This window comes from Aythya fuligula, chromosome 1 (genome assembly GCF_009819795.1).
Source record: "Aythya fuligula isolate bAytFul2 chromosome 1, bAytFul2.pri, whole genome shotgun sequence".
Taxonomy (NCBI): domain Eukaryota; kingdom Metazoa; phylum Chordata; class Aves; order Anseriformes; family Anatidae; genus Aythya; species Aythya fuligula.
Genome location: NC_045559.1, coordinates 203,253,956 through 203,267,440, shown reverse-complemented (window position 1 = coordinate 203,267,440; position 13,485 = coordinate 203,253,956). Strand labels below are relative to the sequence as shown.

The following is a 13,485-nucleotide window of genomic DNA, read 5'->3' as shown; positions in this document are numbered from 1 at the left end:
CAAAGCCCTTCCCTTCTAACTCAGGATACTGCTTTCCCATCTCTTCAAGTCTCATGTGAAAACAGATTCTTCCTCTCCTCACTTTCCACCATCTCTAAAGAATGTCTAAGCCTGCACAGCCACCAGACGTCGGGCAGAGGATTAAAACTGGCAGGGAGGAGAAGATGGCCATTAAACGTACTCATTTACAGTGGATGCAAAAGTCTTCTGTGGCCTTAAAGGCTACTCAACCAGACCTTGCAACTTATTCCACCCCCGCCAGCACAGCTAAACTGGTGAGACCATCCGTTTTCGACGCTGCCCGATGGAATTTAAAACCAAAAATGCAGAAAAACCAGCCCTGTCTGCGTGCAGGCTGCAAGCAGCAGGCACATTTTAACTACAGATTCAGGAGCCGTAGGACATCAGCTGAGGATCTGCGTTAAAAGCTTACGTCCAGAATTTACTGACTTCTTTTTTAAAATGCAGGATTTCATTTGCAGGTTGCTCTCACTGATTCCCATCCCCACAGTTCTTGTTTCCTGCTTAACTGCAGGAGCAAGAGGAATTTATTCTCTCCCTTACCATTTGCCAGCAGTGCATTGAGGGCTACGGTGACTGCATAGAGCAGACAGGGAACATGTTGATGTCTGGTTTGATTAGAAGCACACAGAGGCTCTGGGCTTTGATGTGAGCACCACAGGAATGCTGTCACCCTCACTGTTGTCCATCTCACAGATCCACATCCACAGAAGGATTCATCTCCCCCAGATTTCCACGGCCAAGAAACGCTCTCACTGCGTGAGGTGGTCTTGGATCTCTGCTAACCAAGACCACTTCTGAGCAGAGCTTTAAGAAATGAAAACCACACCCTCACTAAATTAGGGCAGCTGACGAAGCAGTGCTCAGAGAAGAAATGAGAAATCAAGGAAAAAATCTCCTGAAGCCCCTTGTCTGTGGCACAGAGCTTTCAGTGAGATACTTTTACCCACTTTCAATGGGACTCAGCACTTGTTCCACACCTCCCAAGCCCAGCTGTCACCACGTCTCCCCAAGACAGGTATTATTTTCCACCTAAGCAATCAGACTGGAGCGAGCCTAGGAGATTTGCCTTGAACTCTGTGTTAAGATCCAGCTTAGCCAAGTTTCAGATCTGCAATTTACCACCTCAATCGCCATTTGCATCAGTGCTTCTGCTGCTACCAGCCACCTACGCTGCAGTCCTGCATCCTTCACAGCTTTCAAGTGGATACAATTTGTACCAAAGACGTAACGCACGGTACAGCTGCAAACTGGATAATGTTCTCATCATCAAGTGTCACTTGTTTTCACGTCTTCATTTGCATGCAACAGCCTGGAGCGAACCTTTGGTGCATCAAGGGATCTCAATTAAACAGGAACAATTTAGTTTAGCTAATCAACTCTATTGTCACAGCGAGCAGAACGCTGAGCCACATGTATTGCTCTGGACTGGTCTGGAAGGGAATCTCTGCTAGCACAGGTTAGGCAGCGAGATCCTGAGGAACGAGTACTCGGAGGCTTTTTGTCATGAGGCAGCAGAGAAAGTGCAAGACATGACCCTGCAGCAAGCAACTGCTACCTCAACAGTTTTTCTGTTGCTTACAGATGATTCACCAGCAAGGCTGGAGCCGCCGAGCGTTAAGTGGCAATGGATGTAATTGTTCCAGACAGAAGAGTACATTTCAAATATAGAAGTAGGGAAAGCAGATGGAATTTCCTATGATTCATGGATGTGGGGGCTCGGAATCACGAGAAATCTGCAGGGAAGAGCTTCGTGGTTACAGTCGCAATTAAGCTTCACAGGCGGTTTTGACCCAGGGTGTCAACTACTTAAGAAAATGACAGATTGTGGCAGTAGCTTGGTGGACAGACGGGGAGACTTGGCAGAACTGGGAGACACGGCAATTTCAGCCATGAATTCCAACATGCAATAGTAGCAGCTTGCAAGGAGGAATACATACACGTCTGAAAACGGTTTTAGATACCGCTGACTTTCTTTTAAGGAGTTCTCATGGTTGCAAAGAAGAACCCAAGTGAATATATTCTTAATTTCAGAGCTAAGAAGTATTTGTTTCTGGTAGGCTGTCCTGAACGTCCCATCCCATCTCTTGGGCTCTTAGGATCGCGTCCTTTTGCTTACTAAGATGTTCCACCTTCCTCTGCTGCTCTTTGTGAGCCTTTCCACAGCACCAGGGAGAGAAAAACCTCGGCAGTACAAAAGGTGCTGATTAATGCACTGAACAGGACTTAAAGGAACGCATCTGTTTTACTCCGCCTCAATTATTAGTTAAGGCAAACGACTGCTATATTAAAAAACTAATCACAGCTGTACATAAAGGGAAGCTTTTATAAAGACAAACATTTCCTCCAACCTTCAATGACTCCAGAACTGCTCTGCAAGCAAAAATCACAACGAACTCTACCCAACCCAACCTACCTCAATCTGAAAGAGTTCCCCGGCACCTTCGCAGTCATTCGATGTGATTATGGGGGTATGGATGTGCACGTAGCCACGATCCTGGAAGAGACAGACCATGGGAAGTTAACCAGCTGAAAATATCAAGTAGCGACTGCAAGGATGACATCAACCAGCACACATCATGACACAGCTATTAGTCCCCAACCAGGGCATCCTGAGCAGCCTTTCAGGCAAATTCTGCCTTACATGGACAAAGACAGAACACTAGCTAAATTTTATCATGATTTACAAATCCAAACGTGCATGATAAAGTGTTTTTGCAGCTGTTCATTTCCACACCACTCCCCTTTCTTTTCACCTCCTCTAGTATTATTTTATTGTATGAATGGTTTCAATCAAATTTCATCCCTGTGGCTTCAACATTTCAGCTTCTCCCAACTTTTTGGAAGTTGATGGTTGAGCAGAAGACACTTGGGACGGGTTGCCCAGGGAGGTGGGGGAGTCCCCGTCCCTGGGGGTGTTCAAGGAGAGGTTGGACGTGGTGCTTGGGGACAGGGCTTGGTGGGGACATTGGTGGTAGGGGGGTGGTTGGACCAGATGATCCTGGAGAGCTTTTCCAACCTTAATGATTCTAGGATTCCAATAACCCATTCAGGAAATGGTTTATAGATCCACCAGAGGCTCCTGAAGGCAGGCAGGCTGTAGGAAGAGCGAACCCCAGTTCTCTGAGATTCTCTGCAGAGCAGCACCAGGGTTTTAAAACAGCTGCAACGCAGTTTCCAGCGGATGGGTACATCAAGCAGACCTCAGGCGTTCACATATTGCGAGTTAAGAGGCAAAAATGGGAGCAGAACTGTACTGTCTCCTGCCTAAATTAGTCTCACTGACGAGACCTCTGGTGAAGCACAGATCATACCTGTGCACATCAAGGCACACAAGACCCTTGAACTAGCACCTTCCAGCTGAGAACAGACAAACTTGGTTTCTCTCGTATCACTTTAATGTCTAGCACAAGGGAACCCCTTTAAAAATCGGGGTGTGACAGCATTAGCATGACACAGGCAATTAAGTAGCATAACCCACTGTCTGCTCCCAGAAAACACCAAAAAAGAAAGATAAAAATCAACGTTTCTAGAAGCTTAAGTTCTGATTTTATCAGAATAATACAAATTCAGGGAGGGCAGCTTTAGCCTACCAACACACAGTGCAGGTTCTCTGCTATCATCCCACACACGCTCCAAAACCTGCTGGGCACAGGTCCTACCACCCTGACATGAGATTTCAGGATCCTGCCCACATTTTTTACAGCAACCATTAGCACTGCACACAAGAAGATGCACGATTCACATTCCAAAAGAATAATGAATGAACCTTCCAAAGCAGGCAAGTGTTCTTCTGTGTGAGCTGCACAGATCAGAAAACTGCTGTCTAAGATGTGGAGATAATAAAAAACTCTTGCATCATTCCCATTATTAAAGCTCCTAGAATACTTCAGATCACATCATTTGCCCTAAGAAACCTGGAAATTAGTTAACATGCGAATCACAGATGATCTGCAACCATTTCACGCTGCCCATGAACAATGTTCCTACCCCACAAGGACCACAAGACCCGGGGGAAGATTTCAAGATGACATTTTAGGCTGCCACATCCAAACCAAAGGCATTTAGCATTAGTCATTCACTGCTGGCTGTAAACTATTAGGCTAAAAAAAAAAAAAAAAAAAAAAAAAAAGCTTTTAAAGTTACAGACAGTTTAGATTAGCTTTGAATTACAAAAAAAAAAAAAAAAAAAAAAAAACACATTTATTTTCTTTCACCATTAAGCCCTTTACAGTTCTGCACAGTGGAAACTGGTTATATTTTTATATTTTTTAGATATCACATGCGTTGACAACGTCAAGTTTGAAATTGCAGCACTTCTGGGATGATGTAGGCGGCAATTTTTAAAAAAAGACTCATTTCTGATGGAAGGAAAGCAAACAAGCCCCAGACATTCCTGGTGCTAGAACAGTCGTGACATAAGCATTGCAAATGGCAGGTCTGGGACCAAACCTTCCTTATCTCTTAAAAAATAACTTCACCATACATAGCTGCTGCTGCTGCTAAAATGATGATGCTTTATATTTTGCAGTAGTTCTCCACTCCTGAGCATTTTAAACAGGAAGATGTCAGTTTGAGATGGGATCAACTTGGAGAAGTAATGCCTCTGTCAGAATAAAATGTTTTCTGGTATCTCAGCTGGCTTCCTCGCCCCAGTTTGGTTACAAACTTTTGGAGGTATTGCCATCTAGTGGCTCGCCAGCAGACCGCCAGCAGTCAGGTTCTGCATTACCAGCTGGCAGAAGGCTGGAACTAACAGCAGCTTCACCTGACACTGCGTTTCTGTTAAGCTCTTCTACTATAGCTGAACCCATCCTAATTCAAATAAAACATTTATTTCAACGAACAGCTTTAAAAGGAAAGGGCTCGGGTGTGTTGGAGAACTTTCTGCCTTATTTTCTCTACTCATGCAGAGAATTCCATAGTCTCTGTGTAGCATCTTGAGTCGGAATTAACTCACTGCCCCCTGCTGCCACTGCCTGCACAAAGCCTACAGCCTGCCCGCAGCTTAAGGGATGTCAGCACGTCCATAAACACAGGTGCCTCCCACCCACCAGTCTCAAATGCATTAAAAAAACAGGAGTGACTTAATCTCAGCTAACAACATCCATGCAGACTTGTAGCAGAGTAATGAAAAGGTAAGAATTGAGAGGAGTAACATGAAGATCTGAGTCACTTTGTCTGCATCACGCAGATTTCCATGTGGGAGGCGGCTTCTGTCCAAGGTCACTGCTGAGGGCCAGTGAAAGGACTCGGTGTTACGGCGTGTTCTGCAGACCACACACGCTCACGGACAATTATATTGCAGCTCAGTGAAAGGGATAAAAAAATAAAACTATCAGGAAGTGGGTGGAAAGACAGTAACAAGGCCACAGATGTGCTAACTTCACCATAAGAAACAGCCTGGCCAAGGCCTCAGCCAGGCCCAGGCCTGAAGAGAAAACCACTACGCCCCAAATCTGCACCCTGCAGTCAACACTTCACGCTCCCTGCCTCTTCACGTGCCTCTGTGAAGCCCGAGCAGGGAGTGTTTTTACACAAAAAGCTCAGCAGAGAAGGGAGCTACCTGGAAGAAGGAGTGGATCGCTGCGGTGGCTTCACTGCGGATTCTCAAGAGGGCGCCGAGCGCGTTGCTCCTGCATCGCAAGTGGGGGAACTGGCGGACGTACTCCAGCGGGTGCCTCTCCTTCGCTTTCAGGGGGAACGACTAAAAGCAGCAAGGGAAGAAAAACAAGAGGATGAGAGCTTGGAATCACCGCGGTTTTATTGCTGTGTCCATCTCTGAGTAGTAAAACTCACTTGTCATTACAAAGCAGGAAGAAAGAAACGCTTTTCTCTGGCTTTTCTAGTTATTTCGTGGAGTTTTATTCTTACAATTTTTGAACAGAAGAGAGCAGCACTCTGAAATGTATCATTTGGATGTTGAGCCCCCTTCAAAGCCAACTGCTCGTCTCGCTACTGCAACAACGAGCTGTTTCCAAATGTGCTTGGGGCAAACTCTCCTGTTTGCACAATCCGAAGGGTTTAACCAGTGCCTCTGCTTCCCAGATTTGTAGCCAGGCCAGATTTAGCAGGTAAAGCACCTAGCACAGGTAACTGCTGCAGGCTGGGAGCAGAGCACGCACTCAGCTGCCAATATCTGCACCTGTTTCCACGTGGGAACAGCTCTGCCCCAAAACAGAGCATTCGCGGCGTTCCTATCAACTTTTTTTTTTTTCTCTTTTGATATACCCTACACCCAGCGCTGACAAATCAAAGCCCGCAGGAGCATTCAGACTCAAAGCAAATCCAGTTTGAAGCATGCTCTGCTGGATCCCGGAGCCTTTTGATATTTATTCCCCAGGCGACCCTACCAGCTGGATTGCCTGCTGCGGCGACGTACCAAAGTGTCACAAGGTCCCACCACGCGAATGCTTTCAGCCTTCAGCTCCACGGTTTGCATCTTGTGAGGGCTTTTGACCAGTTTCCCTCGTACTTCCACCGCGCTTCCAAAAGTGAGGTCTCTAAGAAAGCAAGAAGAACAGCAACCAACTGGGGGTTGGTACAGAGTCAACCACAGTCAGCAGAGACTGCTGTTAAATTAGGTAGAACACTTGAGATTCGGCACTACTGCTACAATACCTCTTGTAACTGATGGGAAGTTGTCAAATGCAGTCAAACATTATTCATATTTCCACCTTTTAATAGATTTATAAAGCAACAGAGGAAAGCAGGACTCTAGCAGTGTTGCAAAAAGGGAGGGGAAGAGAGGCTTTTATAAGAAGGGGTTATTGGTGGGGACAAGTCAGGCTTATAGGAAAAAAAAATAAAGATCAAGTGATGGACAGAAGGATCCTGGATCACCCTGAACCCTATCCCAAAGGAGAATTGAGAGTAACAAACAAAATGAAGCTGGAAAACAAGTGCATAATTCTACTATCTTGTGATAACAGACTAATAACAATATATATTACATAATAATAATATTACCTCATGCTACTAGAACAGGCACACCTATCCAGGAGGTATGTTGACCCAACCATCCCTCAAATTACCACGGTAAGAGCAACAGCTCTCCAGAAAGCTGAGGAACAGCCACCCCTGGCTACAGGGTGTGATTTCCTAGGTCCAACAGCAGTCCAGAACGTCCACGCTACTACAGCAATTAAAAAAGTGAGATCCAAATTAATCTCATGGCACAAGCAGCTGGACTACAAGGCCTCAGGTAAGAGGAGATGGAGCAATCGGGCCCTCTCCATCCTAAAACCATCCCCAGAGAGCCCAAACTGCAGCAGTGCCTTTCCTGTGGGGGCTGCTCCTCCAGCAGTCTGGTGAGTCCCTGGCACTGCGAGGCCCTGGGAGCGCCGATAACACCAGATATTTCTGCAGCTGTCCCAAAGCCACCAACCTGCTTTCCATGCTGGGGTCAGCCACCACCTGGAGGCTTTCCAGAGAGCTCCCATCGTTGATATGCAGGAACAAAACCTCCTTCTGGGAGCGGACGGAGCGGACCCAGCCCTATTATGGGTGAAAAAGAAATTTGTTATTTCTTTATAAAAAGAAGTTTATAATTTTTTATTTCTCGTTGTAAGATTGACCCGCGTCTCATTGGAGCTGAGAATACCAAAACTGGCAAAGCATTTTGAAGATGAAAAATATTTTAGCAATGTACACGTTCTTATTCATTACCTCCTTTCAGAACTCCTTTATTGCAACAGTCCAAGAATGCAGAGTTTTAAAACACTCGAGGCTATTCTGACAATTTTAGTAACGATGGGTTGCAAGGAAGGTTCCGACTGGAAGTTGTTTTTGTATACATGCCATCACGGAATGGTTTGGGTTGGAAGGGACCTCAAAGCCCATCTAATTTCAATCCCCTGCAAGGTCAGGACCCTCTGCCCCCAGAGATAAGGAAGAAATTCTGCCCTCTGAGGGCATTGAGGGCCTGGCCCAGGCTGCCCAGCGGAGCTGGGGGTGCCCCAGCCCTGGCAGCGCCCAAGGCCAGGCTGGGTGGGGCTGGGGATAGGGGTTGGAATTAGGTGGTCTTTAAGGTCCCTTCCAACCCAACCCATTCTGTGATCCTAAAAAGTAAAATTTCCCTTAAAAAGAATTTAAAATTTACAGTCAATACCAAGCCACCAAGCAGAAGTCACAGCAAATACAACCCCCTCAGCAGCTCCCCAGCTCACAAGAGCTGAGACAAAGCTGAAAAACCATCCATAGGGAATTTCCAGCTCATCTTATAACAAGGCTACAGAAAACACCTAAAACCAGCGCTGCTTAAACATCCAAACCGGGCCCATGTGCCTCATCGGTTTTGTCTTTTCCTTAACTGGCCCAAAAAGTTTCAAAGACTTCAGGCCGAGCATGTGCTTCGGGGATTTCATACAGACAAAACAATTTGAATCCGTCTCCTCGGACTGTCTAGACTGAACGAACTGCAAGAATTAAACAGCATCAGAAGGAAAGCATTCTTCAAATTACGGAGCGACTACTGACCCCGGGAAGGCAAGGCCACATTGCGAGCTAAACACTGGAGACATTCCAATCCAGATCACAGCAGCAAAGACAACACACATTTAAAATCTGCCTGAGGTATTTCCACAGAACCTTCAGACCTCGTGCACAGCAAATGCCTACTTAATTGGGGAGGGCAGGGGAGGCAACAGCACGCAAGAACTGTGAAGGCTTTAAGGCCATAAACCTTGTGATCACCAGAACTTCAGCTTTTCTTCCAGCCTTGCCATTTCAGCAGGCGTTCACCTGGATGTCTGCTGCAGGTGTTGCACCCGGAGCTGTAGCTGATTCAAGGAACAACCAGGCTTTACTTCAGGACTCTTACATGGCACAGCATCCTCATATTCTTACGGCTAAAGCAACAGGTGTTACAAAGGCATTTCAGACAGCAACATGCCTCAAGCTGTTGTGCTTATCCTCTGTATTTCTGTAAATCCCCAAACGTTACACTCGATGCATAATGTTTACCGTATAATGGCAAGTGTTTTTCTTAGTTTCTTCTCTTGCAAGTGCTCCGTAAGAAAACAAATAATCCCTGAACAAAGAAACATCCTTAATAGCTTCTTCCCACCTCATCGGGCAGCTCTGGGATTTGTTAAACACAGCCATGAGTCCTGCATCCTGCAACAGGAAAATATGAGCGTGCCCTCAGGCTTGTAGCAGAGCCGCAGAGGCTGTGGCAGCGGTGTTTTGACCGCTTCGTACCCCATCAGAAGCACTCCGGGGTGACAATCCCCATTCAGACCAGGCTGCGGTTTCCATAACTACAACCTGGCCATAATAAGGTTCATTTTAAGCTACGGCAGTTCCCCAGTGCAGCCTAACGCTAAAGACATTTGTGCCAGCACAAGGGAAAAGAAACAAGAAATAAAAAGGCGGTATTTGCAATTCCAGCACCAGTTTATTCCAGCTTGCATTACCAAACTTCAAAAGAAAAGCACCTGTGCTGGCTGAGCTTCATCCTACCCCATTAGGCTACATCTATGTGTGTGCAGGTTTTTGTGTCAGCACCCAGCCCTTTACAGCCTGATCCTCAAACGCTTAAATTGCTTTAGAAGAGAAACCATGCATCTACAAGCACTGCTCTGTCAGAAACACCTGAAAATGAAGACAACTGTTTGCTGAGGAGATGGAACAACGTCTAAAAAAGCTCAATACTGAAACTTTACCTCAGTTTACCTTGGTTCACATCTACCTTAGCTCACAGCTGGAGCTGGGCATGAATGTCAGCCCTACCTGATGCTGCTAGAAGCCCTGATGTGGAACAAGCCCTAAAGCAAAACTTTAAGGAAACAGCAGGGCACAGACTGTGGTTCCCTGTCCCAAGCTGAGCAGACCCAAACTGGCTGGATACAGCCCCAAACTCGTTTGGATGCAGCCCCTCACAGGACAAGCCTCTTTTTGCGCCCTGCCCCGAGTACTTCAAGCATCTGAGCCACCAGCAGCCGAGCGAGCAGGGGCAGGCAGAGCTGGCGAGAGGCCACGCAGGAAATCGGCCGCTTTTTGAGGAAAAATCACCACACAGAACAGCAACAAAAGCAGCTCGCCGCCCTTCCGCACCGCCACACACCTGCACCTGCACCTCGCCCGCTGCTTCCCGGGCTCCCAGCGCCTGGCGGACCCGCAGCCGCGCCGCCGGTGCCCTCTGATCCCTGGGGAGGGAAGAGGACGAGGAAAATGAGGAGAAAGAAGAGGAGGAGGAGGAGGAGGAAGAGGAGAAGATGGAGGAAGGGCAGCGGCCCAGGGCCCGCCACCCACCCCGAGCCCCCAACATGGCCGCCCCCAGCGGGCCTCGTCCCCTCAGAGCGCCCGCCGCCTCACGTGACCGCCTCAGCCAATGGCCGCCGGAGGACCGCCGCAGGGAGCCAATCAGAAGGGAGAGCGGCAGGGCGGTCTGCCGAGCGGGCGCAAAGGCTGCTGGGAAATGTAGTTTATGGTGGTGGGTTTCGGGCTGTGGGGGAATAGGGGGGCAGAATGGTGAAAAAAATGGGTTGAGATAAGGACGGGGACATCACTCACAGATTGCCACCACGGGCAGCACTGACTCAGCACAGGGAGATTAATAAAATTTATTACCTGTTATTAACAATCTAGAGCAATGTGAAAGTAAAAAACACTAAAAACCATCTTCCCCCCATTCACCCGCATCCACCTCCTACCCCTGAGGTAGGGGAATGGGGAATGGGGGCAGTGGTCAGTTCCTGATGCTTTGTCTACACCACTCCTTCACGGTCACTCTCTGCCCCTGATACACATGGGGTCCCTCCCACGGGATGCCGTCCTTCCCAAATTGAGCCTGTGGGGGCTGCCCACAGGCTGCAGCCCTTCAAGAACTGCTCCCATATGGGTCCATACCATGGCATCCATCCGTCAGGAGGATTTCATAAGGCCTCTGAGGGAAAAAAAATCAGTTCTGGAAGAGTTTTGGGGCAGGCTGCAAGCCCTCACGTGGTCCTGGGGACTCAGATAGGAAGGGACTGAAAGGAGAGGCTGCTCCCCTCAGCAGCAGTACAGTATGGGGACGGGGTAGGGCACACAGCAGCCAGCCCTACAGTGGGTTTGGGGGCACCCATTCCCATGTCCTCCTTATTCCTGTCTTGCTTTCCTACATGCCACACTAACAGAATTGATAAGCAGCTGGAAGCAGGACTCAGTTCCGCCCTGCAAGCGCAGTTTGGGGTCAAGATCCTTCTCCTTGTCCTTTTTTTTTCTCCCTCTTGACCTCTTGTAGCTCCCCTGAGTGGTGTTTGAAAAGCAGCCATCAAGGAGCCGAGTGTCAAAAAGGCAGCAGTGCTTCCCCACACAGCACACCCGCTCTGCTCTCTTGCTTGACCCGTGAGCATCCCTCTCCTGTGCGATCACCCTGCGTTGTCCCAGCCCCCTGCATCAATCCTCAGAGCACGGAGGGCGAAAACGCTGCCGCTCAGCCTCACTTTCCAAATTTTCTTCTCCTCCCAAGTGGCAGCGACATCTGCCCCGGGGCCACGAGGTGCTGGGAGGCAGCTTTGAGAGCAGCACTGCTTGCAGGGAGACAAATCCCCGTCTCACTACAAAGGCTCAGGTAAGAAGAAATTTGCTGGCCAGAGACCTCATTTAAAAGAAACAAGCTGAGCTGATGGGAAAGAGAAGAGGCAAGCTTTGTAGATGCTTAGTTTTGACTTTCCCCTGTGGTGCTTTTTATCTCGGAATGAAAAGCTTCTTGTCCTCAAAGTCTTGCTGGGGCTTTCCTTCACCTCTCCCTTTTCTCCCAGTTTCCTGATGTCCCTGCCTGTGGCTCTCAGCCCAGACCCGAGCTCTGAGCTCCCTTTGGAAGGCCGTCCCGAGGAATTAGAGGCGCAGAGCAGGGGCACAGGCACGGCTGGGTGGATAACAAAGAAATTCACAGAAAGGACAGGAGACCACAGGAAGGAGTGTGGAAAGGGTAAGTGGGAAAAGGGCTGGATGTGCATCAACCAAGAAGGAGCGCTTGGTAGGTGGTGTCACCCATCCTCGGTGTCACTGCAAGGAAATATTTTTTTTTTCAGGGTTTCTTGACGCATAAAATGATCACCAGGCCAGATTAACAATTAATTTAGGGAATAGTTAGGAACGAACGCCAATGACAGCATCATTCGTGGTGAATTCACCAAATAAGAGGTAAGGTCCTTTCCTTCAGATCCCTATGCCCCAGGGCCACCTATGGGCCTTTTCTGAGAAGAGGATAACATGGCCTCAGATTTCTAGGGCTACACATGAACTTGTGCCATCCAGCTGAATAATTCTCCTTCTAAAGACAAAAGGGTATCACTAGAAAGAGCAGAACTTTGCTCCATCAGCCCCGACAGAAAATCAGGATGGAGCATTAGCAGCAAAGTACAAGGCTGCCAGTTTTCCATGTGGATTTTCTGCCCCTCTACACTGACCACAGCTCCACACAGCCCAATATGCTTCATATTCCCTCCTGCTGAGTTCCTCACCCAGAATCAATGCTGCTGGGACTTGGTCACGCTGCTGTGAGCTGTTCCAGGCTCCTGGACTGCAGATAGCATTTGTGTGCTGACAGGCACAGTTTCCAGCAAGTATATTTTGAAAAAGGGCAGAGGGACAGACAAGTGTTAAAGTATTCCCAGGGCTCTCCAACAAAGCACAGTTTGTTCCCAACAAAGCTGAGCATCCTCTTGTCACTGCTGGGTGCTCTCCTCACCAGAGAGCAATTTTTGCCATGTCAGTAACATGAATCACAGCCCCGGTGACGAGCCAGGAGGCTGTTTCAGAAGACCCACCTGGGTCTAGACAGTGCTCGAGCCAGCTCATGTGTCTGTTTCCCCTCTCGTATCTGAACTGGGTGTTTTAGAGCCAGTTTGGGTGTCTGAAAAGGACATGGCAGTGCCTGGATGTGTGTTCTGCTTCTTTCCCTGCAGAACAGAGCTCTTCTAAAAGCTCTCCAGAGGGCACTGGTGCTATTTGTGGAACAGATTAATAATGTGAGCCTGGGCTGGAAGGCAGAAAGCCAGTTGTCAGGGTGTCTGCAGGGAGGGGAGCATAAAGGATGGTGAGAAATAATGATCCTCTTACACTTTCAGCTGGGCCGAAGAAAGCTTGGAGAAGTGGTGGGAGTGAACTTCCAAACAGGGGGTGATGTTTTTGGGATGGGAGTGGGCATTTAGTGGTGTGCTTGTAGGTCGTCGCTACAGCCGTGTCAGGGACTGGAATTAGGTGGGCTTTAAGGTCCCTCCCAACCCTTCTAAGGTCCCTTCTGTGATTCTATTATTCTATGGTTTCTCAATCAAGACATCAGAGATCCCATTAAAGAAATGGAGTGTTCCCAAGCAGGAAGGGTTTGGGGAAGCTAATACTGCTCATGTAGCAGGTGCCACCCAGATCTGGTCAGGGAATGGGACTAATAAAAAAGGCAAGGAAGAGGATGTGAGTGGCACAAAGCAAGAAATAAAGTCCTGCCTCCTACAAGAAGGCCCTCACCCCTCTGGT

At 48.1% G+C, this 13,485-nt stretch overlaps 1 protein-coding gene across 1 annotated transcript in view; it reads right to left on the bottom strand.

Annotated features, from left to right (window-relative positions):
• NARS2 (asparaginyl-tRNA synthetase 2, mitochondrial) overlaps positions 1–10,192 on the bottom strand; it is a gene marked incomplete at its 5' end in the record, with an annotated part of 44,325 nt that extends 34,133 nt beyond the window's left edge. Inside the window, 5 exons of the mRNA XM_032207708.1 lie at positions 2,438–2,518; positions 5,588–5,728; positions 6,404–6,524; positions 7,409–7,518; positions 10,088–10,192. Coding sequence (XP_032063599.1) covers positions 2,438–2,518; positions 5,588–5,728; positions 6,404–6,524; positions 7,409–7,518; positions 10,088–10,192 — 558 coding nt within the window. The remainder of the gene's footprint in view (positions 1–2,437; positions 2,519–5,587; positions 5,729–6,403; positions 6,525–7,408; positions 7,519–10,087) is intronic.
• Between the last annotated feature and the right edge of the window lie 3,293 nt (positions 10,193–13,485).